The following is a 26,923-nucleotide window of genomic DNA, read 5'->3' as shown; positions in this document are numbered from 1 at the left end:
ATATTATTATGTAGTAGAATAGAAATTTCATAAACCATCTCAAGTCTGAAACCTCATGGGAATTTGTTGAGACGTTATCTTTTCCCCTTTCCTGTTTTCCAAGCTAGAGTCTCTCAGCTCCCTGGTAATTCCATAAACTACCCACAGCCTTTTCTCAATATAGTCAATTTTAGCCTGTCAATTTAAGATTTTGGTTCTGTTGCTTAGGAGGCATAAAGATTTCCCACCAAAAGAACATGAGACTTTTCCTGGGTGGGGGGTGGGGTGTTTACCTTGTACTATGTAACTGCACGTCCTGGTCTTGTCCCCAGGCCGATTCTGTTCTGGTGTCCCTGCTGGATAACAGTGGAGGATCTTGCCCTTGACCCTAAAACATGGAACAAACACTGATGCTTTCTGAGCCAGCAGTTTGAGGATGCTTGCCATCTGCTTGCCTCCTCTTCCTGTGACTGTGAAAAGTTTTCTTCCTGAAGACTTGTTTACCTATCAACAGGCCAGAAGATCTGCTGGTTGGGGAGCTGATGAACACCGAAGTCCTGCTTTGGGGTCAAGGCACTGGGCCTCGCTTGGTGAGTGCCAACCCAAAGGTGCTGTCATCCCCGAACTGAAGCCCTCGTCCTCTGATGCAGCACGCCCTCCACCACTCTGGGCCGGAAACAGGACCTCACAGCGGGTGCTCATCTCTTCAAATTCAGAATCTGGCTCTTCCAGTCATACTGGTTGAAAAGGTAAAGACACAAGAGACTGAAAAACATCTTTTATTTATGACTGAAGATGTGACAGCATTCACAAAATGCCAAGGAAAGCCATTCCCTGGTTCAGTTTTTTAAATCTCAGAGCCTCTGACATCTGAACTTTCACTATGTACCAACCAAGGATGCCTCTTTGTGGTAAGTTTCCCACTAACAGCTATTTTTCTGTTTTCTTAACGTCCTAGTGTTACTCATCCACAGTTTTTCCCCTTGGGTCCTGACTGACACTTGTCTACTATGCTCATCTGTTGCGTTTCTTGGGCTATTTGTAGGAGCTGCAGCATCACATCAGTGATCCCTAAGACAGAGGTAAGCAGGATATATCTATGGGAACCCTCCGTGTTATATTCTTTCTCTGAGTAACGATGGCAGCCTGGAAATGAACAAAGGGGTTCGCCAAATTAAAGCCTTAAATTTAGGGCTCACAACTTCATTTTCCTCAACTCAAACAGCAGGTTGGATAATTTTTTATTTTACAAGAGCTACTGTATTTTTTGTGTACACAGCACACAACGTTTAACTAGCTTTATTACACATGTTAAGTATACAAACTGATTTAGGGAAAACCTCTAGACTGTTTCCCCAAATGATTGACATGGCCCAAAGCAAAAGGGGGGAGTTGTGGGGGTACAAATTCACAGCCCTTAGAATATGAACAGAATGGGAAGACATCTAGTCTCAAAAAACCTTGGTGGAGATGCGCCCTGGGGAATGATCAGGCCTCAGTAAACAGCTGAATTTCTCTGTACTGTATGGGACCACAAACAAGTCACCAAAAGTGGACCATCAAGAGAGAAAATGGGGGCTGCCAGGCTCCTAGGGCTTCTCATAGAAGCAACAGCTTCATAGTACCAAAGTTATTGCACCTATGGCTGAGTGGCATGGGTCCATGATATCCATTGAAGTACATCCTGAATGCAAATCAGAATTCATTAAACAAGAGGCCACTTACAACATGGGAAAAGGGACTGTCCCTGTATGAAGGGTTCACAATCTGAACTGGCCCTTTAAGACAGTGAATAGTGTTACAGAAACATTGTAAACAAATAATTCAAATATGAAAACGCAAAATGTGCAATTAGAAAATACATTTTTTACTTTTAGGTGAGATTTTCAGAAAACCCAGGAATGGATTTTATATCACAAAACGGTCCATATCGCCCAAAAATGTCTTTTGATTGGACAGTAAAATAATACTTTCTGGAAGCTAAAAACTGAGATAAAGTACAGGCCATCGGGAGCGGCAAAGCCTTAATCTCTCCGATCTTCTTCCAGATCAGCTGATTACTCGGGCTCTCGTGGCAGAGGAAAAGGTGGTAGCTCTCCACGGGGGCGCACTTGGGGTTGATCTTGGTGATGTTCCACGTCAGTGCGATTCCCCTGGGTCTCAGCACCCGTTTGACTTTGAGCTCAGGCTTCTGAGGAGGAAGTGTATCGCGGATTTTGTCTACCAGTTCCGGGAGTAGTGGCGGCGGTTCTGGGAGAGGTGGCAGGTGCTCAAAGGACTCACGAACCTAAAACACATTCATAGAAAGTTTAGCAAGCTGGATTGGTGGGTTCTGATTTTTTTTAAAGTGGTCAACTGCAGTTCTACAATATGTTTCCCATTCCTCAATCCATTTATCAAAATCATAAGAGCAAAAGGATGCTTCAAGGATATGTGAGGCTGGTTTCAGTTTTTTCAAACATTAGCTTCTTTTGGAGTTAAGATCTGTACGTGGAATATCACTAATTTAGAATGGGTTAGGTCCCAGACCTTCTGGAGAAATATTCCATCCCATTGCCAAACTGTGTTCCCAAACACTGTGCCAATTTACATGAAAAGTACAAGTGTAGGAGAACACCCATTTCCCTCCACCCTCATTAACAACGGCTACTACTCTTAAAAATCTTTTCCAATTTGTTGGATTAAAAAATGGACTTATTTTAATTCTGTAGCTTCTGGAAAATTCAATTACATTATTTTAATTGGGTAAAAAAGTAGATTCATAATAGCACATTTAAAAAGCATACTAAAGTGCTTTTGAAGCTGAAACATGACCCACTGTTTCTTCATTAGTGAAATGGGTGCTTTCACTCAACTTGGAACAAATATCCCTTACAGAACATTTTGTATCAGTACCTGGGCTGCATTCTGTGACACTGGAGTTGTCTCTTTCGAGACTGAAACAGCTTTCATAGGTGACTCAAGGGTGGATACTGGGCTTTCTGTGAACAACACAAAGTTTAAAAGTAAAATTTATCTGCAATAATCAATCCCATAACCTTTAAAGCCAACAGCAATTTACATCTTGTGTAATAGGTAAATGTGAGTTAAAATTATAAAACTATGAAATAAGATAAACTTCTGCTCAAAGTTCAAGACCCAAAGGTATCAAATATAATTTTTCTTTTATATGACAAAAAGTCCCCTTTCAAGGTAAACATGTACATTGTGGTGCAACTGGGAACTAGGAGACATTACCCATAGAAGAGGGATTCCTGCTTAGCAGTCTTAGGGGCCTAACAGTCAACACGGTTGTCTGTAAACACAGAACGGTTCACAATCCTGTATGAACGTGCGACACAAACAAGATCTGCGAATTCAGACTAAAACTCATGCAGACCTGGGTTGCAAGAATCTCTACTGCTGAGGTCCATGTTAGCCCAGGGGGGAATAAGACATACACTGTGGGCTGCTGGAAGGGAAGGGGAGGAAGGAGAGACAGAACAGAGAATGGGAGAGAGATGGGTAGAAGAAGAAAAGGAGAAAAATAGAGTAAATGTGGGTGTGAGGGAGAGAAAGAAAGTTTAGTAGGTACAAGATTAGTTTGAGGACAACCAGGGAAAGTATTAAGAGGATATTAAGAAAAAGGGCTCCATGTTGGAAAGCAGGGCCTGATAACTGGAATTTCAGAAATTTGAACATATTTAATAAGCAGCAAAAACCATTTTAGATTCATTGTGTGTGTGATATATTAATAACTGTTTAATATATTTTATGAATCTCCTTAAATAAAATTTCTTTCATTTGTGTTTTCCTTTTAACTGACAAGGATAATTAAGATTCTTCATAGTGTTTCAAAGATATCTTATTAGTCACATTATTTACTGGTATTAAAAAATCTTTTTAGAAGAGGTAATGATTTCATGCTTTTAATTGTAAGATAATCTGCACAGCCTTTTTAACGGGTTTGTTAATTAAAACTAGATTTGTAAAATCATAATCTGTAGGTTAATCAACGCACAAGAGCAGATACAAATAACCTCCTTTATATTTTCAAGTGAGCAGTTTCATACAAAAAAAAATTTCAACAGATAAAAGCTTTGCATAACTAACATTCCTTCTTTCAAGGCAGTAGGTCAACAAGCCTTAGCACATTTAAACAGGTTAGAAACAAACAGGACTTTTGTCCGAAATCAGTGACTGTTTGGATCCTCTCCCTCATCAGTGTCAATGTCTTTCAAACACTCTGCAGCTCTTATCCTTACCTACATAAAAATGGGTGACGGTTACTTCAGAACTTTATATTTTCAAAACAACAGGAGCAAGCACCCCATTATTTTAACATTCTTTCTCATTAAATTGCTAGGGGAGAATTGTGGCTTCTAGTTTCAACTTAATCCTTTGGTGTTTGACCTTCCAGATCCTTTGCTGCATGTATATGTACATGCATTCACTTGTAAATTTTTTTTTCATTTATTTTTATTAGTTGGAGGCTAAATTACTTTACAATATTGTAGTGGTTTTTGTCATACATTAACATGAATTAGCCATGGATTTATATGTATTCCCCATCCCGATCCCCCCTCCCACCTCCCTCTCTACCCGCTCCCTCTGGGTCTTCCCAGTGCACCAGGCCTGAGCACTTGTCTCATGTATCCAGCCTGGGCTGGTGATCTGTTTCACCCTAGATAATATACATGTTTCGATGCTGTTCTCTTGAAACATCCCACCCTTGCCTTCTCCCACAGAGTCCAAAAGTCTGTTCTGTACATCTATGTCTCTTTTTCTGTTTTGCATATAGGGTTATCGTTACCATCTTTCTAAATTCCATATATATGTGTTAGTCTGTAATGGTCTTTATCTTTCTGGCTTACTTCACTCTGTATAATGGGCTCCAGTTTCATCCATCTCATTAGAACTGATTCAAATGAATTCTTTTTAATGGCTGAGTAATATTCCATGGTGTATATGTACCACAGCTTCCTTATCCATTCGTCTGCTGATGGGCATCTAGGTTGCTTCCATGTCCTGGCTATTATAAGCAGTGCTGCGATGAACATTGGGGTGCACGTGTCTCTTTCAGGTCTGGTTTCCTCGGTGTGTATGCCCAGAAGTGGGATTGCTGGGTCATACGGCAGTTCCATTTCCAGTTTTTTAAGAAATCTCCACACTGTTTTCCATAGTAAATATTTATATTATAGACATGAATTTTAAAGTTTGCATTTAAAAGTGAAAGTGGAAGTCACTCAGTCGTGTCTGATTCTTTGAGACCCCATGACAATAAGCCCACTAGGCTCCTCTATCCATGGAATTCTCCAGAAAATGATACTTAAGTGGGTAGTCATTTCCTTCTCCAGGAGATCTTCCTGACCCAAGGATCAAACCTGGGTCTTCTGCACTGAAGGCATTCTTTACCATCTGAGCTACCAGGTAAGCCCATAAAAGTGAACTATTCAGACACAGTTTACATACAGTATAATGTACCCATTTAAAATGTGCAACTCTTTGAGTTTTGACAAATGTAGTATTGTGAAACCCTCACCAACTTCAAGATACAATGTTTATATTACACCAAATAGTGTCCCTTTTGATAATACAAATGAATCTGACTCCATATTGGATCTATTTCTTTTATTTGAACCTTTGTATTCTACTGCTTTTGCTGTAAGTTAAAAACATTGCTGATGGCATGAAATATATAGGATAGCTCATTCTCAAGGTGCTGATCTTTAAAGTTATAGAACACTTTCCCATTTACATAGAGATTTAAGTTGCAGAATAGAGAATAACATTTGTCTTGCTGGAGGTTTAAAGGAACACTGTAAAAGGACCTATGTGAACAAATAGCTGTCAATAACAACGGATTCTGACACCAAGAAGTCTGTAGCAACCAACCACATTCCCTCTCCTTTTAGTATAAAAGAAGCCTGAATTCTGACTCAGAGAAGATGGTTCTTTGGGACACTAGTCGACCATCTTCTTAAGTTTCCTGGCTTTCTGAAGGAACTTGCCACTCCTTGCCCTAACAACTCATCTCTCAATTTACTGGCCTGTCATGCAGTGAGCAGGACAAGCTGAAATTCAGTAATATTCACAATCCCTCTCTCATCACTGGCCCCATGAAACCATAGGTCTGTTGTCACTAACAATTAGATGGCTTTTTCTAGAATTTGACATAAACCGAATTAACATGGTTTTTGTTCAACATTTTGTTTCTGAGATTCATCAATGCTGTTGTATATGATAATGTATTTTGTTCATTTTTATGATGAGTAGTATGTAGCTCTATAGACAGTTATGCCACAACCTACTTATCTACTGATGAACATTTGGGTTGTTTCTAGTTTGGGACTATTATGAATAAAGAATATTTGTGTAAAAGTCTTTGTGTAGATGGGCTTCCCCAGTGCCTCATTGGTAAAGAATCCACCTGCAATAGAGGAGACATGTGAGACGCAGGTTTGATCCCTATGTTAGAAGATCCCTTGCACAAGGAAGTGGCAACCTACTCCAGTAATCCTGCCTGAAAAATGGGCTACAGTCCATAGGGTTGCAGAATCTGAGTGACAGAGCACGCACATTTTGTGTAGATGTAGGTTTTCATTTCTCTTGATAAATATCTAAAGATGGAATACTAGTGTCAATTGCTAATGTGTTTAGAAACTGCAAAACCACTTGCAAAGTGGTCTTACCATTTTATATTCCTACCAGCAAAACAAGAGAATTGCAGGTTGTTCCACATCCTTATCAACACTGTATATTTTCAGTTGTTTACATTTCAGCCATTTTAGTGGCTGTGCTGTAGCGTCTCATTATGGTCTTAACTTCCCTACTGATGAACAACGTTGTTTATTTGCCATCCCCCATCTTCTCTAGTGATGGGTCACCTACTTGCTTTGGGTTTAATTTGTTCTTTTTGTACGTAAGGCAGTTGCTGTTGCTCAGCTCTTCGGTTGTGTTCAACTCTGCAACACAACACACTGCAGCACGCCAGGCTTCCCTGTCCATCACCATCTCCAGGAACTTGCTCAAACTCATGCCCACTGAATCAGTGATACCATCTACCCATCTCATCCTCTGTCATCCCCTTCTCCTTCTGCCTTCAATCTTTTCCAACATCAGGGTCTTTTCCAATGAGTCAGCTCTTTGCATTAGGTGGCCAAAGTATTAGAGCTTCAGTTTCAGCATTAGTCCTTCCAATGAATATTCAGGGTTGATTTCCTTCAGGTTTGACTGGCTTGATCTTCTTGCAGTCCAAGGGACTCTCAAGAGTTTTCTCCAACACCACAGCTCAAAAACATCAATTCTTTGGCACTTAGCCTTCTTTATGGTCCAACTCTCATATCCATACATGACTACTGGAAAAACCATAGCTTTGACTAGACGGACCTTTGTCGGCAAAGCAATGTCTTAAGGCAGAATCTTATGTTATTCATGTTAGACTTTCATTTTACTTTCTATTTTTCCTAATATAAATATTTAATGCTAGTAATTATCTCTATGCACTGCTTTAGTTGCATTCCTTTAGATTTTGATATGCTGTGTTTTCATTCAGTTCAAAATATTTTTAAACTTCCTTTTTGATTTCTTTGACTCATGGGTTATTGAAAATACAATCTTTAGTTTCCAAATATCTAGGTATTACCCAAATAGCTTTCTGTTACTGATTACTTGTTGTATTGTATCTGTAATCATAGAATATATTCTCTATCCTTTTAAATATACTGAGACTAGTTTTACAGTAGAACTAGTTTTGTGGTATGTTTCATATGCACTTAAAAAGAATGCATATTCTGTGACTGCGTTTGTGTGTTCTATAAATGTCAAGTAGATTATTTAGTTGGTTGATAGTGTGGCTCAGGGTTCTATAACTTTACTGACTATATATTGTATCAACTACTGAGAAGGGAGTGTTGGCACCGCAAATTATAATTACCTTTCCATTTATAATTTCGTCCAATTAGTTTTTATATTAGGAATCTTGAAGTTCTACCATAACGTGCATTAAGTGTAGATTTGTTTTTTGGGTGCACTGGGTCAGCCAAAACAACTGGTTTGTTTTTTTGGTTGCAGCGTGTGGGCTTTACTCTAGCTGCAGTGTGCATGGACTTTTCCTGTTGTAGTGCAAGGGCTCTAGAGCATGCAGGCTCAGTAGCTGTGGCACATGGGCTCAGTTGCCCCATGCATCATGGCATGTGGGATTTTAGTTCCCCTACCTAGGACTGAACCCACATCCCTGAATTGGAAGGCAGATTCTTAACCACTGGACCACCAGGGAAGTCCCATAAACATAGGTTTAGTGTGCCTTTCTGATGACATGACTGTTGCACTGTTATGAAACATCCTTTTTTTCCCCTAGTAATATTCCTTGTTCTTAAGTCAGTCTGATAATAAAATAGCCACTGTAACTTTATGATTAGTGTCTGCATGGCTTACCTTCTTACACCCTTTTAATTTTAACCTATCCATATATTTATATTTAATGCACATCATGTAGCTATCATGGTTGGGTCTTGTTTTGTTATCCAGTCCAACATTGTGGTTGCTTAATATGCTGTTTATTCCATCTACTGAACTTTCAGTAGTTTCTTTTTACTTCATTTGATTTTCTATCTTTTATTTCTCTTATTTGTTCATGTTTTTCTTTAAAATTTTGAGTATATTTCTATCAGTTCTTTTAAGGTCTTAGTCTGTTAATCCTGTCATCTGTCAAAAGTCTTTGACTAATTTTTCTCTTGGTTTTGGATTCCACTTTTCTTCCTCTATCTCAAGTGACTTTTAAAACTTTGATGATGAATATTATGAATTTTACATGGTTGTGTGTTGAATTCTATTGTCTTCTCTGAAAAAAAGCAGACTTTGTGTGATTAGCTGCTTACTTCGGTTTTATTAGGGCAAAGCTAGAGCTGCCTTTGCTCTAAGATGAGTTCACACCCATGTATTCAGTGAGAATCTGCCACTATGGCGTGTCAGGTATGGAACACTTCCCACTGCTGTCTGAGCTCTGGAGAATGTTTGGCGTGAAGCTCGTTGGTCACTCTGCCCAGTTTCATGCAATCTCACTCTATGCGTGTGTCACTCGATATTTCAGCAGACTCAAGAGGACTCCTATGCTAACCTCTTGGAACTCTTTCTCTGAGTGGCTTCCTCATCTCAGTATTCTTCACCTCATTCCAGCTACCTCGGCCTCTCTGCACGTCAGTCGCTGCCTCCGCCTGAGCAAGACAGCCTCTCTCTGCTTAGGATTTCCGTCAGAGGACGTCAATCTAGAACGAAATCTGGGGCAACTCACAGGGTTCATCTCATTCATTCCCTTCTCTCAGAGACTGCAGTCCTGTACTGTAATACGTGAAAAAATTTTTCCTAGATCTTGTTCAGTTTTCTACTAGTTTAAGTCTGATCCCATTAACTCCACCCTGAGTCTACATATGTACTTTCATAACTTTTTCCTCTTGATATATTATTAATATGTTTATATAAATATATATACTTGTTTGATATTATTTTTAGTGGCTGAATATGGTTGTACCGTATAAATCTAATTTTTGCAATTAATCTCTTATTTCTAGAAATTTAAGGGTTTCCAAAGTTTTATTTTTCATGAATAGCACTGCAATGAACATTTTCATATTTCCTCTATACTTTAGGCTTTTCAGATAATTATTCAAAGAATTGAGTCACAAGGCTTGCATATTTGTAGTTTCGATGTAACAAAATGTCTTCCAGAAAAATTAATTTACAATCCTGTTCATAGTATATAAACTTATATTTCTTTTAAAACTATTTAATGGGCCTCTCCTTTGGGGTTGGCCCGCCCTCATGCCTCGAGGGTGTACTATCCTTTGTTTTTCCTAATAAAACTGAGCTGTATGTTGGGCTGGGAAGATCCAGAGGAATCGGGTGGAGAGGGAGGTGGGATGGGGGACCGGGATGGGGAATTCGTGTAACTCTATGGCTGATTCATATCAATGTATGACAAAACCCACTGAAAAATTAAAAAAAAAACAACAACAAAAAAAAACTGAGCTGTAATAGAGCTGTAAAACAAACAAACAAACAAAAAAACACAAAAAACTATTTAATGCAAAATCTGCATTAATTCAACATTCTTTGGGGAAAAGTATACTGTATGCCAAGCACTGTGCTAAAAAGATGAAAATACACGGATTAATAAAAACATTAAAGTTGCTGCAAAGGACGTTAAGTCTTTTTAGGAAGACAGATATGTGCAGAAACAATTATAGAACAGAAAAATAAAGGTATAATATAGGCATGCACAAAATACCAAGGGTAAGGAGAGCCAAGATAGCCAATTTCTGCCTGGAAGGAATAGTTCAGCACAAGTGTCTAAACTGAATATAATAAAATATGAGAAGTGGGGTCATCAAACAAGCCTAAGAAGGTACAGAGGGGAGAGCATTCCTGGCAGAGAGAACAGCATATGTAGTGATGGCAAGAAGAGAAGCAGCGCCACCTACTGAGATGCTATTAAGGCAGAGGGAAGGAATTTGTAGAAGATAAAGCTAAAAAAGTTTTCAAGGCCTAAGTCATTAAAAATTCTGTATAGGGTGAGAGGAACTTTCAAGAGGGAGGGGATATATGTATACTTACGGCTGATTTATGCTGCTGTATGGCAGAAACCAACACAGACTGTAAAGCAATTATCTATCATTTAAAAATTAAAAAAAATTAAAGATATTTAATAAAAGAATTCTGTATATCTTGTTAATGAATTTGGATTTTACTCTAAAGACAAAAATATACACCAGATTCATTATGGACTCCAATTCATTTTAATCTTTCTGAAATTGGAAACTGAAGGGTTTTTTGATTCTATCATGAAGTTCCTGAAGATTTCAATAGTTCAACCTTTGTTTGGATCCACAGTTGTGATGGGAGAATGAACTGGACTGTGTAGTTCATATAGTAATCTCTGCTTTTAAGTATTACATAATTTACCAATCCTAATAAGTGGAATTCAAATATTTCACCAAAATAGTACCATAAACACACAAGTGCAATTAAGAGATGAAACCTTGTAATTTATTAGCAGCCCTAATAAATTTTACTGCATTTTACTTCTCTTTGTGTAAATCTGAGAAAGAGGGGACACTGCTGTCACATTTTCATGTTATGCCCTAGCATCCTCTCATAGCCACTATAGTTTAAGGAAAACAGGGGTGTCTCACAGGTAAAACAGAGATTTCCAATAGCCCCAGGCAACCCAGATGAGTGAATGGATAAATCACTACACATTCACATCATGGAATACTACTCGGCAATAAAAAGGAATATTTGCTCAACAACTTGGATGACCCTTGGGGGAAATGATGATGAGTGAAAGAAGGATACATATTATATCACATTTATATAACATTCACACAACAATATAGTAATGAGGAACAGATTAGTGGTTGCCAGGGTTTAGGGACTGGGGGAAAATCCTAAAAAAATCCTTACGGGTAGTATGAGGGAAACTTGGAGTGATGTAACAGTTGTGTAATTTGATTGTAGTGGCAGCTCCACAAATCTACACATGATAAAATTAATGTACACTAACACACACAAAAAACTTCATAAATGGGTCAAATGTATTTTGAGTTGTTACCCTTTCCCACTTTCTTGAAAAAGAAAAATCCTTTACCTGTGTTGCAGTTTGACAGGTCTTCTTTTGTCAGGTCAATCACAGAATCATGTTTCTTCTCTATAGCCTGGAAAGTTGTTAAAAATGATTGTGCCTCAACAGAAAATGTTTTTTAAAAAATAGAACACACAAAAAATAAAATAAAACACATTATTTCAAATTACCATTTATAAGCTAGAGATTGAACATTCTTTAAGTTTTATGGTTTAGTTCAACTCTACTATGAAAGAGAAGCTTGTAAAATACTATCCAGTTTCTGTGAGGATGACTAAGGAGAGTCTAAATGATTTAATCTGGTAATAAATACAGTTGTGAAACATGTTTATAATTAGCTGTTTGCTTTTTAATGTTTAAACTGGACTGGAACCTGGTCATGCTAGCTAATCAGATATTAATTTCTCAGAGAATGACTCCCCCAAAGAATGAATGACATAGATGAGTCATCCAACATGTAGCAACACTAAAGTTCCTAGAACTAACATATTCAAATAAATAATATTCAGAGACAATGTTTGCGACCTACCACAGCTCTCTTTTCAGCATCAGCTGAATTGTTAGAATTTCCTGATGTAATTTTTCCAGTAGCTGAAAGAAAATTATTAAAATATGAACATTTGACAAGTTTACTAACTATTAAATATTTATGGACCTTATAAGATACAAATGCTGAAACAATAATAATGGGGATGCTAACTAACCATTATATAATCATAAAAAATTGTAACTCAACTGACTCATTCCAAAGACCAACAAACCAGTCCAAAAAAAGCAAAATCTAATTTTGGTTCAAAAGGTTTTGTCCTTTGGTACCTTTACAACTGTATTAGTAACTCTTTTTTGAGTATCTGTCGTAAACTACTGTAGCATTTGAGGAGATAAACTTGGAAATGTACACATTTTTTAAATTTATAGTATCTTTAGATTAGACCACCTGCAATGGCTGGAGGATTCTTCATAGAACCAGTAAAGGCATCAGATAAATGTGTAATATCCGTTAACTATCTGATTTATAATCTTAACAGCCCAAATCATGAGGGCAATTAAGTAGTTATGTAAGTGGAGATAAAGTTTTCTGAAAATAAGATGTAAATTAAATTCTCTAATATATACTAAAAATGAAAACAAAATGGGGAATTTTGAAGAAGAAATTATGAGCCAACAAGATAGCTATTTTAAGGGAAAGGAAATTGATTGGGAATCTAAGGTTAAAGATTTTTACCTAAGTATAATGAGAAACTCTAAAGAGTAACATAGGTGTTATTTTTTAAAAATCAAAGATACCAAAGATTAGCCAAACTTTATTTTTTGCTTTTTTTGACTGTGCTGTGCAGTGTGTGGGATCTTAGTTCCCCAGTCAGAGATCAAACCTGTTCCCTCTGCATTGGGAGACCAGTCTTGACCACTGAACGGCCAGGGAAGTCCCAGATTAGCCAAACTTTAAATCCTAAGTACATCACTACTGCCACCAAGACCACAGCAAACAAGTACAAATAACAGATATGAAAGGTAAGTAGTTTTATAATTTATAAAGCCATTCAACACACGTAAAGAAAGAAACAAAGAAAGAAAAGGTCACAAATTGATTAACACAAGGTTAAAAAGAACCTCAACTTTATTAAACAATCAACTGATTTATTCAGGTTAATCACAGACATAAATTAAACATTTTTTGAGAGTAGAAGTTTTAATTCTGTTTTAAACAAATACTGATTTGAGGCTTTCCGATTTGACAGATCATATTTTAATCAACTTAACATACCTGTTAGATTTGATGTAACTGGAGTTTTCAGATTCAGATTTTCCACAGAAATCAATAGGACATCATCGTTACTTAAATGAAACAAACATGTATTATTATGTTGAGACATGTAATCAACAGCTATAATTATTCTATTTTACCATTTCATAACTGATACGGGGGGTCAGAATGAAGATGATTAACCAAGTACCCAAGAAACCCTGGGCATAACCAATTATTTCTATAATCAAAAGTTTACAATACACAATGAATTAGTAGAAATCCTTAAAATTTAGTAGAGATTCATTTACAATAAAGCCAAATGTATAATCTATAAGTATATGATATCTGTACATGTACAAAATATACAAATGTCACTCTAGCACACATATCTGCCTTCATGAAAATGAAACAATGTAAAAATAAATAAAACTCTTTGTTACAGATGAAGAAGTATTAAAAATATATTAAAAAATTAATTGTTACATTATATTACTATAGTAGCAACATTTACCACACAAAAGAAACTGAGGAAAGGATGATAAATGATGCTGATTCTAGTTACAGAATATTCTGAGTCAGAAGACTGTCTTCTGCTCCATTTTACTCTGACTGCACTTTTTTGAATCTGACACTGACATTTAAAATTGGAATTTTTGTTAAGAAAATCTTAATACAAATTTTAGTAAGCCAATTTAATTTGCTACATGAATTTCACGTGACTAGTACACAAGGTTGTGCCATTTTCTTATAGATACTTTTAATTCTTAGCTTTGCTATTTAATCTATGATTCATTTCAAGTTATTTTTGTATACGTTGTAAAAAGTTTACTTTTCCCCTCTGGTTACTCCAGCAACATTTGTTGAAAAGACTACCTCTTCCCCATTAAATTATTTCAGCAACGTCATTGAAAACCAATGGACTCTCTGTAGACTCTAATTTGTCCATTGATTTATATTTCTTTCCTCATGCCAACACCATTCTCTTAATTCTTATAGCTTCACAGTAAGTCGAACTCAGGTAGTATATGTCTTCCAATGTTATTCTTTTATAACACTGTTTTCATCTTCTAGGTCTTTTGCACTTCACACAGGTTTTTTGTTGTTGTTGTTGTTAGTTTATTTTTGGTTGTGCTGGGTCTTCAGTGCTGTACAGGCTTTTCCCTAGTTGTGGTGCATGGGCGTCTCATTGGTGTGGACCACAGGCTCCACGGTATGAGGGCTTCACAAGCTGTAGCACATGGGCATAGTAGTTGCGGCTCCTGGGCTCCAGAGCACAGGTTCAGTATTTGTGGTGTGTGTGTGGGCTTAATTGCTCTGTGGCATGTGCCATCTTCCTGGACAAGGGATTGAATCCATTGTCCCCTGCACTGACAGGCAGATTCTTTACCACTGAGGCACCAAGGAAACACTTCACACAAGTTTTGGATCCGTTTGTTACTTTCTACAGAAAAGGATGCCAAGATTTGATTAAGAGTGCACTAAATATATACAACAATCTGGGTGAAGTGACATCAACATGAATTTTATGATTTGTAAACATGGCATCTCACTATATATTTATACCTCCTTTGTCTCAGTAATATTTTGTACATTTAAAAATTACTAAATAACTTTTCCAACAGCAGTTTTACATTTATAATAAAGTTGTAGAAAGTAGTGTTTTCCCATATACCCCTTAACCCCTCCCACACACAACCTCCCACAAAATCCTGTACCACGTCGGTACTCTTGTTACAACTGCTGAAACTATGCTAACATTACCATTATCGCCAAAGTTCATAGTTTAGCATTCACTCTCTTTTAAAACTATTTGGCTGCATGGGGTCTTAGTTGTGGCATATATATATATATATATATATAAAAAAATGTATGTGTGTGTGTGTGTATATATATACACACACATATATATATGTGTTGTGGCAGGCAGGATTTCCAGCTGTGGCATAGGCACTGCACTGTTAGTTGTGGCATGTGGGCTCTGGTTCCTTGACCAGGGATCAACCCGGGGTCCCTACACTGGGAGCACAGTCAGCCACTGGACCACCAGGGAAGTCCCACAGTAGCATTTACTCTTAGTGTCAGGATGTTCTATGGATATTGACAAATGTACAATGACAAGTATCCACCATTACAGTATAATATAAAATAGTTTCACTGCCCCCAAATCCCCAGTGCTTTGCCTATTCATCCCTCCCTACTAACTTCTGGCAACATTTGATTTCTTACTATCTCCATAGTTTTACCTTTTCTAGAATGTCATGTAGTTGAAATCATCAGTATACGGCTTTCTCAGATTGACTTCTTTCATTTAAAAATACACATTTAAGTTTCCTCCATGTCTTTTCATAGCTTGATAGCTCATTTCTTTCTTTCTTTCTTTTTTAAGCACTAAATAGTATTCTATTGTCTGAATGTACCACATTTGTTTATCCATTCACTTACGGAAGGACATCCTGGGGCAAGTTTTAGCAATTATGAATAAAACTACATTTTATATGATTCTATTTTCTCTCCTTTTTTAGCATACTATACTATTGTAATTAGTGGCTGTCCTAGAGTTTGCAAAATACATTGACAACTAATCCAAGTCAGTTGTCAAATAAATACTACATTGCTTCACAAGGAGTACCTTCGTACTCAGTTACAGCTGACTCTTTGCAACCTCATTAACTGTAGCCCATCAAGCTCCTCTGTCCATGGAATTTCCCAACAAGAATACTAGAGTGGGTTGCCATTTCCTCTTCTAGGGGATCTTTCCCACCTAGGAATTGAACCTGCGTCTCCTGCATGGCAGGCAGATTCATTCTATTGAGTCACTGATAAAGCCCCTACAAGTACCTTATAATAATAAAATATTCCTAATTCCTTTCTGTTCCTTGAATCACTGCTGCCATTCATTTCACTTATAGTGTGTTAATGAGCACACACATGCATACACAATCAAATACACTGTTGCTATTAATTTGAACTCATCAGTTAAATCAACTAAGCAGAAGAAAAATAAAAGGTTCTACTTTATGTTCACTTATTCCTCTTCTTTATGTAGATCTGATTTTCTGACATACCATTTTCTTTCTCTATGAAGAATTTTAAAGCAGATCTACTGGCAACTAATACCCTAAATTTTTGTCTGAGAAAGTCTATTTCTCCAACTTTGAAGGAGATGTTTACAAGGCAAAGCATTTTAGGTTCTTAAATTTTGTTCTCATAACACTTGAAATACTTTACTCTACTTTCTTATTGTTTGTATAGCTTAAAGGAGAAGTTGATATAATTCTTACCTTAGCTCTCTATAGACAAGGGTGCTTTTTCCTTAGCTTTCAAGATAGCTTCAATTTTCTGAAGTTTCAATTATGTTTAGATGTATGTGTTTGGTATTTATCCTGCTTGGTGTTCTGTGAGTTCCCTCGATCTGTGGTTTGGTCTCTAACGTTTATTTGGGAGAAATTTTTAGTCACTGCTACTTCAAACACTGCTTTTGTTTCTTTCTTCCTTCCTTCTGGAATTCCCATTATGCATCTGTAACTCCCTTTGTGGTAGGTGTCCTGAGTTCTTGGATATTCTGGGTTGTTATTGTTTTGTCACTTTTTTTTCCCCTCTTAGTCATATTATTAAAGTCAGTCATTGCTTTTCTCAGCAAAGTCTAACTAATAAGCCCATAAAAGGCTTTCTTCAATTCTGTCAGTAGTTTTCATCTCAAGCATTTTTCTTAGAATATCTATCTCTCTGTTTACATTACCAACGAGTTCTTGGATTTTGTCTCTTTCCATTAAAGTACATTAATCATAGTTTCTAAAAAATTCCTGGTCTGATAATTTGAACATTCCTGCCATATCTGACTCTGGTTCTGATGCTCGTTTGCTATCTTCAAATTGTGTTTTTGTTTTTTAGTCTGGTCATTTTGTTGTTGAAAGGTAGACATGATGTACTGGTTAAAAGGAACTATGTATGGTAAACAGGCCTTCAGTAATTCAATGGTAAAATGTGTGGGAAGAAGAGGCACTCTACTTTTCCTATGATTAATTAGGCCTATCTTTTAGTGAGCCTGTGCCCCTAGAATGTGAAATTCACTAGTGCATCTCTGTCCCCACCACCCTCTTAGGTGGGACAGGATGGCCAGAGGGGGCTGGAGTTGGCTATTTCTCTTCCTCCATGTGTCATGCTAAAGGGAGCACATGTTGGATGTTTTCTTTCCCCCAGGTAGGTTAATCTCTGGTAATTGTTTCTCCTGAGGGTAGGCCTATTCAAAAGCTTCTTTTTACCTTGCCCATTGCTGGAAGCATGAAAGATTTTTTTTCCAGTGAAGATCAGTAGAGCTCGTATAGGTAAAACTCACAAAACCATGTCTTCTCCAATACCAGGACACTGCCCCCCTTCCCCTTTCCTCGGAGTTTTTAACTCTGGGATTTCCCTGAGCCTTTAGCAATTACAATTTGGGATTCCCTACCCCAGCAGTGGTTGCTGTGGAGGTTTCTTTCTGATCCCGTTCCAGGATGTTTTGATTCTCCATTTCTGCCTGTTTCTCTCTCCAATTTGAGGGGCAGTAGTTTGCTCAATGACTTTACTTCTATGGTGAATCAAAGACGAGTGGCTGATTTTTTTCAGTTTGTTCAACTTTTTACTTGTTAGTATGGAGTGATGACACCTCACATGCTAGACCAGAAATCTGAAGTCTACTTTAATGTTCTGAAGTTAGGTATATATATATTCTGGTAATTTACGCCTATGAATATCACATTCTTTGATGATATTATATTCATAAGTGGCACTAATTTAAAATTGTAAAGTTTATTGCCTGTATATAGAAATACTATAAGAAAACAGTATTATATGTAACATATATACACACACCACATAGTACAGAGGAACGGTGTGATATATACACAGATATAGACCCTATACGGGGTTTCCCAGGTGGAGCAGTGGTAAAGAATCTGTCCGCCAATGCAGGAGATGCAAGAGATGTGGGTCCGATCCCTGGGTCAGGAAGATCCCCTAGAGCAGGAAACAGCAATCCACTACAGTATTCTCGTCTGGAAAATTTCATGGACAGAGAAGTCTGGCAGGCTATAGTCCATGACTGAGCACACATAGATAGATACCCTATATAGAAACACAATAAAATATATTTATCCACATATTTATAACTTCTAGCACTCTTCATTACTTTACCTTTGCAGAGATCCAATTTTCCATCTGGTATTATTTTCCTTTTACCTGACGAAGCTCCTTTACACTCCTGTAATTCAGGTCTGCTGCTGATGTATTTCCATTTTTTTTTTAGTGTGAAAAGTCTGTTTTTCCTGTACATGTCTGAAAGATATTTTCACTGAGTATAGAACTGCAGAAACTGAGACAGTTTCTCTTTTAATCAATTAGAGATGTCGCTCCACTTCAGTACTTTAGAGATGTCTTGTTTTCAACATCTTTAAAGTTTTGAAAAGTTTACAGTGAGAATCCACATCCTACTTTTGTTCCTTTCCGTGTAACGTGTCTTTTCTCTCTGGCTGCTTTAAGATTTCCTTGTCAACACCGATTTTTAGCAATCTGGTTATGATGTGCTTTCCTTTTGCTTCTTCTTCTTGGGTTTGTTAACCTTTGTTCCTTTCTATTTATGGGTTTAGAATTTTCATCAAATTTGGAAAAATTTTAGATATATTTTCCTGCCTCCTGCCTAGCGATGACTACAATGATATATATATATTAGACTGATTGATACTATTCTTCAAGTTTCTCATGCTCTGTGCTTTTTCTCCTCATGCTTTTGTCTGAACAGTTTCTAATGATATTTCACTGATTCTTAAAAAGTCAGTAGGTATCTATTTTGTTATTAATCCTATCCAATGTACTTTTCAATTTAGTCTTTCTCATCTCTAGAAGTACATTTGCATTTTTAAAATATCTTCCATTTCTCCCGTCATGTTGACATTTTGTTCTATATTGTGGATATGAAGAATACATAATTGCTGTTTTATATTGTTTTCTGGTAAGCCCATCAACCATGTTAATTCTAGGTTTCTTTCTATCATTTTGGTTTTCTCCTTGTTACAGGTTATATTTTTCATATTTTGCATGCCTAGTAATTTTCTAGCAGATGTCAGACACTGTAAAATTTACACTGTTGTACGATATTTCATTCCATCAGTGTGTTGGACTTTATTCTCACATACAGTTAAATTACTGAGGATTAGTTTGACTTCTTGGAGTCCTTTTAGCTTCTTGGGATAGGTCTACTGCAGTCTTTTAGTCTAGAACTAATTGAGCTCACTACAGCTATACACGTCCAAGAACTCGACCCGTTGTTCCACTTAAGTCTCTTCATTATAGCCAGTGAGAAAGAAAAAATGTTCCCAGCTCTGTGAAATCACCAGAAAGTGTCTGGCTCTCTTCCTTACATTAGTTCTTACCCAACCCTCTCATTTTTCTATTCTTGGCTTGTATAGATCTGTTATCACCCAAAGATTTGATAGGTTCCCTTTGCAGACTGAGTTCTGCCTTTATGCAATGACCTCTTCTTCATTGTTCTGCCTCAAAACTTCTAGGTAATTCAGATCCTTTAATATCTGGTAAATGCACTAAGACCAGGCAGGCTGTTTGGGCTCCTCCCACCCCTGTTTTTCAACTTGGGAAATGCCTCCAGGCAGAGTTGGCATAATTGTTTGGTGCATTTCATTTGTTTCCTTTCTCACAGAGATCATAGTCTTGTGTTCCTTGTTGAACAATGTCTGAATACAATTTTTTCTTTGGTCTAGTCTTCTGGATGTTTACAACAAAAGAACAATTCCTTTAGCAGTTAATACTTCATGAACAGGAGATGTTTCCCCATACAGTGATTTCCACTTCTGTGAAATCAACTGTTTTTTAAGTACACTTTTAAACCCATATTTAATTAAATAATTTTTTTTGAATAATTTTTATACCAAAATTTTCAATAAGAGATTCTGACAAAAGCTATTATTTCTAAGTTCAATAAATAAAAAATGTTCAGATCCAAAATTTTTTATCAATGATATTTTACTCTTCTACTCATTTTTGGCCTCGAACAAAACTTACAAAGTTTATTTTGTATATATTTCTTTCTACTAGTCACATAGTGTATGGAAGACTAATAGCTGTATTAATTCTGTTGCTTAACTACAAAAAACTATAAGCAACTCTTTTCAGATATTCATTACACTACAAAATTCTCTTCTCAAGCTCAAAATGCTTCATTTGATATCTCTACTGTTTTTAATATCTTTATTTGCTGCTATAGTAGATCAAACATAATGTTATTTAAGAGTCTAAGACATTAAGCAGAAAGACTTTAAAAAGCAGAGTAAAATTTTTGTCAATCTCATTGAAATTTTGGTTTGGGGAGGTAAGGTGAAGAAAGCTGAGTGCCGAAGAATTGATGTTTTTGAACTGTGGTGTTGGAAAAGACTCTTTAGAGTCCCTTGGACTGAAAGGAGATCCAACCAGTCCATCCTAAAGGAGATCAGTCCCGGGTGTTCATTGGAAGGACTGATGTTGAATCTGAAACTCCAATACTTTGGCCACCTCATGCGAAGAGTTGACTCATTGGAAAAGACCCTGATGCTGGGAGGGATTGGGGGCAGGAGGAGAAGGGGGCGACAGAGGATGAAATGGCTGGATGGCATCACTGACTCGATGGACATTAAGTTTGAGTAAGCTCCGGGAGTTGGTGACAGGGAGGCCTGGCGTGCTGTGATTCATGGGGTCGCAAAGAGTAGGACACGACTGAGTGACTGAACTGAACTGAAAGAGGAGAGGCCCTGGTGAGCACTACAAGCTTTCAGCTGGAATCCACTAAGGGCTGGCTACATCTTCAAAGTCAGAGTGAGTGCTCGCTTTGGCAGCACATATACTAAAATTGGAATGACACAGAGAAGATGAGAAAAGTCAGAGTGAACTAGATGTAGAAGGAGACTAACCAAAGTAACAGGCCTGAATTTATACCATTCTTTGAGCAGATTAGGTGACCAGGCCCTACTCTATCTGCCAGAGGACAGAATAAATCTTGTCTATAGGAAGATATTATCCAGAGCCTCACCAATTTCAGAAATTATCAAGTACATTTGACAGAATCAAGTGACCGGAAACTGAGAGAAAAACATATACACAGATGACTGTGATACTGGAGTTATAAAACAAGGACATAAAAAAAAACTATGAAAGTTAGTTTTAAAAATATTGAGTAAAGATAGAGAAAACAGTTAAAACCAGATGGAACATTTATCAGAAAAATAATAATCTGCCTGCAATGCAGGAGACCCAGGTTTGATCTCTGGGTCAGGAAAATCTGAAAAGCTGAAAATCCGAAAAGCTGAAAATCCAGGAAAATCTCTAAGCCTGGAGAAGGGAATGGCTACCGACTCCAGTATTCTTGCCCGGAAAAATGGAAAGACTTAGAAAGGGAAAAGATATTCTTGGTAAATAAATCTGACCAAAAATTTAAGACAGGCAACCCAAAAGGAAAACATACAAAAGTCTTGGAGAAAGTTAATGAAAGAAGTTACCCAAATTATTACCAAACATAAAAAAGTATTTAATTTCATTATTAGAAGGAAACCTGGAGAAGGTAATGGCACCTCACTCCAGTACTCCTGCCTGGAAAATCCCATGGACGGAGGAGCCTTGTAGGCTGCAGTCCACGGGGTCGCTAAGCATCGGACACGACTGATGGACTTCACTTTAGCCTTTCACGCACTGGCGAAGGAAATGGCAACCCATTCCAGTGTTCTTGCCTGGAGAACCCCAGGGATGGGGGAGCCTGTTGGGCTGCCGTCTATGGGGTTGCACAGAGTCGGACACGACTGAAGCGACTTAGCAGCAGCAGCAGCAGAAGGAAACAATTAAATCGAACACAGGCATACCACAGAGACATCACATGTCTGATTCCAGACCATAGTAGTACTAAGCAAATACCTCAATAAAGTAGATCACATGAATTTTTTTGATTTCTCAGTGCATATATATGTTTACTATACTATGCTGTGCTGTACACACCACAGTAGTCTATTAAGTGTGAAAAAGCATTATGTCCAAAAAAAAAGGTGCATACCTTTATTTAAAAATATTTAATTTCTAAAAGATGCTAACCCATCATGTGAGCCTTCAGTAAGTTGTAATCTTTTTGCTAACAGACGATTTTGTGTTGATGTTGATGGCTGCTGACCGATCAGGGTGGTGGTGGTTGCTGAAGGCTGGGGTGTCTATGGCAACCTCTTAAGATCAGTTAAATCTGCTGCATGAATTAACTCATCCCATCACAAAGCGACTGGTGTTTCTGTTGCATTAGCATTTTATCCATGGGAAAACATCTTTAAAAATTGGAGTCAATCTTCTCAGACTTAGTCACTGCTTTACCAACTAAGTTTATGTAATATTCTAAATCCTTTGTTGCTCCTTCAACAGTCTTCACAGGATCTCCAACAAGAACAGATCCATCTCAAAAAACCAATTTGTTTGTTTGTCCATCAAAGGTTATCATGAGATTGTAGCAATGCATTCATCTTCAGGCTCCGCTTCTAGTTCTCTTGCTATTCCACATTTACCGTTACTTCCTCCACTGAAGTCCTGAACCCCTCAAAGCCATTCATGAAATTTAAAATCAACCTCCTCCAAACTTCTGTTAATGTTGACCTTTTGACTTCTTGTCATGAATCATGAATGTTCTTAATGTATCTAGAATGGTAATTCCTTTCCAGAAAGTTTTCAAATTACTTGGCTTAGATCCATTGCAGGAATCACTATCTATAGCAGCAACAGCTAAACAAAGTATTTAAAATAATAAAATTGAAAGTTGAAATTACTCCTTGATCGATCCATGGGCTGCAGAAAAGATGTTCTGTTAGCAGGCATGAAAACAATATTAATCCCACTATAGATCTCCATTAGAGCTCTTGGGTGGCCAGGTGCATTGTCAATGAGCAGTAAATTTTAAGAGGAAACTTTTTTTTGAGCAACAGATCTCAAACATGCAGTTGAGTAAAATATTCAGTAATTTAAGCCTCGGTATGTCAGCCAGGCATTGTTGCTCTACTTACACAGCACAAGCAAAGTAGATTCAGCATCATTCTTAGAAGCCCTGAGATTTTTGGAAGGGTAAATGAGTACTGGCTTCAATTTAAAAGTCACCAGCTACATTAGCCTTAAAAAAGAGAGTCAGCTCGTCCTTTGAATTTTTATTTTTCATTTAAAAGGGCCCAAGGAGGTCAGACTTTTAAAAATTAATTAATTAGGCTGCGCTGGGTTTTAGTAGCAGAACTCTGGATCGTCAGTCTTCATTGCAGCATGCAGGATCTTTTAGTTGCAACATGCAAACTTTAGTTGCGGCATGTGAGATCTAGTTCCCTGACCAGGGATCAAACCTGGGCCCCCTGCATTGGGAGGTTGGAATCTCAGCCCCTGGACCACCAAGGATGTCACAATGTCCTTTGAAATTTTGAAACCAGACATTGACTTCTCTGTTATGAAAGTCCTAGATGTTTCATCTTCTTGCAAAATAAGATTGCTTCATCTACACTTTTGTTTAATGTTACCACCTTTGTTAATTATCTTTGGCAGATTTTCTGAATAGTTTACTGCAAATTCTCCATCAGCACCTGCTGCTTAACCTCACACTTTATGTTGAGGTTTTTCCCTTAAACCTCATGAACCAACTTCTCAAACATTTTTTCTGCAGCTTCCTCATCATCACTCCAGTCCTTCACAGAACTGAAGCTAGAGCCTTGTGGGTTAGGCTTTGGCTTAAGTGAAGTTTCTTTTAAATATTCTAAAAAAAATTAAATAAATCACTATGTATAGAAAATTTACATACATAAATTGCTATGCAGAATAACTATGATGGAGAGAGGCCCTTTGCATTCATCATTCACAGCTTGGCCAACTGTTTGGTTCCAGAGGCCTAGTTTTCTGCCCATCTCAAAGTTTCTAACATGCTCTACTCACTAAGCTTAATCATTTCTAGCCTTTGACTTACAAGTGAGAGACATGTGGGTCTTCTTTTCACTTCAACACTTAAGAGGTCATTGTAGGGTTATTCATTAGCCTAATTTCAATATTGTTAAAACTCAGGCAATAGGAAGGACCAAGGAGAGGGAGATAGATGGGGTCAGTGGAGCAGTCAGAATGCACATATTTATTAAGTTTGATATCTTATATGAGTATGGTTTGTGGCAACCCAAAACAAATAGAATAGAATGGGTCTAAATCCTGGCTCTGTCATAAGGAGCACATGCAAAACAGTGGAAAGTTTTATACTATAGCTGGTAACTACTATTTTCTCCTTTGTATCTCTGCAAACATTTCTTCACATAAAGTTCAATGTAAGGCTTATTTTTTAGACAACAGTAATGTTTCGTTGCATCAACACTGGTGAAATGGTCTGTTCTTGGGTGCCTTAGACCGTGATGTCTTTCATCTTTGGAAATGATTGCATATAAAGGCATTTTCTTCCTATTTAAGCAAGTTCCTTTTTCATCAGATACATATTCTGGTTCACAAGCCTTCTCTTCTATGAGCTTTTTGGCTCAGCTGTTAACTGCCTTTTTTCTTCACAGTCTAAAAAGAAAATACTTAAACTTCTAAATTGAACCATTACTATAGACACAGAAAGTTAGAAGTGGCACTAATTCCTTCAACACCTGAGGTATCAGAAGATACAATTATAATGTCTTAAATAGAAAGAACAATATTTTCCCTTTACTTTTTAAAAAGATCCTTATTTCTTAAATATTCTAAAAATTTTTTAAATAAATTACTATGTACAGAAAATTTACATACACAAATTGCTATGTAGAATAGCTATGATGGAGGCCCCACATTTGAACAATTTAAGAAGCTATATTAAAAAAATTTTTAAGAAATAAAAATTAAAATATCTGTTTGAAGACATCAGAAAGCTCTGACGAAAGCCAGGATACAAAGAACTATTAAGATCCCGAAAAGAAGTGGGCTAGATACTTGCCACTGATGTCCTCTCAAGGTATCTGCCAACTAAACCACACAGGAATACAAAGATGCCAAGAACAAAGTGACTGATACCAAAGTGAATTGTATTGGGGAGACAAAAATTGGAATACCAAGATCAGCTTAAAGAAAAAAAAAAAAACAAAACAGCTAGACCACAGCAATGGAGGAAAATGAGAATAAGTCGAGTCCAAAAACTGCAAATCAGCCTCAGTTCTGCTCTATTCCCAACTGGACTGAAATGTTGTACTATTTACCTATTGCTATATAACAACTAATCCCCAAACATAATGGCTATAAAAAATAACATTTACTACCTCACAGTTTCTGCAGGAAAAGTACAGAACTGTCTAGTTGGGGGGCGGGGTTAGGCTCAGGATATCTCACGAGCTCACAGTCAGGATGCTGGCAGGGGCTACAGTCACTGGAATACATGACTGGGGTGGCACGTTCAAAGGGTTTCCTCACATGGTTGCTGGCAAGGTGCTTCACCATGTGGGACAGGATAGGCCGCTTGATGTCCTCAAGAAACCTATTCTGTCCCGGATGTTATTATGGTATGTAACCTGCCCCAGAGCAAGCAATCCAAGAGAAAGAAAGCTACAATGTCTTTAGTGATTTAGTTACATACCCTCACTTTGCTACTTTTGTATCCTATTTGCTGTCACTAAGTATAGCCCAAGCCAGGAATTAGGCTCTACCTTTTATTGGGAAAGTTCAAATATTAGCCGCTCAGTCACGTCCAACATTTTTGGACCCCATGGACTGTAGCCTGCCAGGATCTTCTGTCCATGGGATCCTCCAGGCATGAATATTGTGGTGGGTTACCATTCCCTTCTCCAGGGGATCTTCCCAACCCAGGGATTGAACCTGGGTCTCTGGCATTGCTGGTGGATTCTTTATTATTGGAGCCACCAGGACTATCAAAGAATTAATGGGTACATTTTAAAACCTTCAGTTAGAGAGGCTGTGTTCCTCTCTCTGCCTCCTGCCAGAATATAGGGTGAATTCACTCTGATAAAAGATAATATCATTTAGAGCCTCCATAATTTTTAATACATAATTTCCAAGATTCAAACAATAAAAATCAGTAAGTGAAATAAGAAACAGGGCGAACTTCCCTAGTGGCACAGTGGATAAGAATCCATTTCTCAGTGCAGGGGACATGAGTTCAACCCCTGCCTGGTCCAGGAAGATTCTACATGCCGCAGAACAACTAAACCTGGGTACCACAACTACCGAGCCTTTTTGCTCTAGAGCTCACAAGCCACAACTACTGAACCTCCATGCTGTAATTACTGGAGTCCATGGGCCTAGAGCCAGAAGAGAAGCCATTGCAATGAGAAGCCAGGGGACCACAGTGAAGAACAGCTACCACTTGCCACAACTAGAGAACATGCACGCAAAGCAATGAAGACCCAGTGCAGCCATAAGTATATAAATAAAAGAAACAAGGCAAAGATGACCTGTTCAGTAAACAGAAAGAGCTCAATGTGACCCAGATATGAGTGATAAGAAGTAAATAAGAAAATAATAGCAATTAAAATGTTCAACATGTGATGACAAGATGAAGAATTTCACCAGAGGACTTACTTGAATCTATTAAA

General features: G+C 37.5%; 1 protein-coding gene across 3 annotated transcripts in view; it reads right to left on the bottom strand.

The window, feature by feature from the left end:
• Positions 1 to 556: 556 nt before the first annotated feature.
• The window catches only part of ATF7IP2 (activating transcription factor 7 interacting protein 2), a 68,573-nt gene continuing 42,206 nt past the window's right edge, over positions 557 to 26,923 (bottom strand). For 2 of the 3 annotated variants that reach the window (XM_065924317.1, XM_065924318.1), the window contains exons 7-11: positions 13,362 to 13,432; positions 12,126 to 12,187; positions 11,603 to 11,669; positions 2,875 to 2,960; positions 559 to 2,266 (exon numbers count right to left, since the gene is read on the bottom strand). In XM_065924317.1, the coding sequence (XP_065780389.1) occupies positions 1,853 to 2,266; positions 2,875 to 2,960; positions 11,603 to 11,669; positions 12,126 to 12,187; positions 13,362 to 13,432 (700 nt within the window). In that variant the 3' untranslated portion in view covers positions 559 to 1,852. Of the gene's footprint in view, positions 2,267 to 2,874; positions 2,961 to 11,602; positions 11,670 to 12,125; positions 12,188 to 13,361; positions 13,433 to 26,923 lie in introns of all 3 variants that reach the window. The other variant, XM_065924319.1, reaches the window with a different exon arrangement.

Source organism: Muntiacus reevesi, chromosome 2 (assembly GCF_963930625.1).
Source record: "Muntiacus reevesi chromosome 2, mMunRee1.1, whole genome shotgun sequence".
NCBI classification, from domain to species: domain Eukaryota; kingdom Metazoa; phylum Chordata; class Mammalia; order Artiodactyla; family Cervidae; genus Muntiacus; species Muntiacus reevesi.
This window is presented reverse-complemented; position numbering and strand designations above follow the sequence as displayed.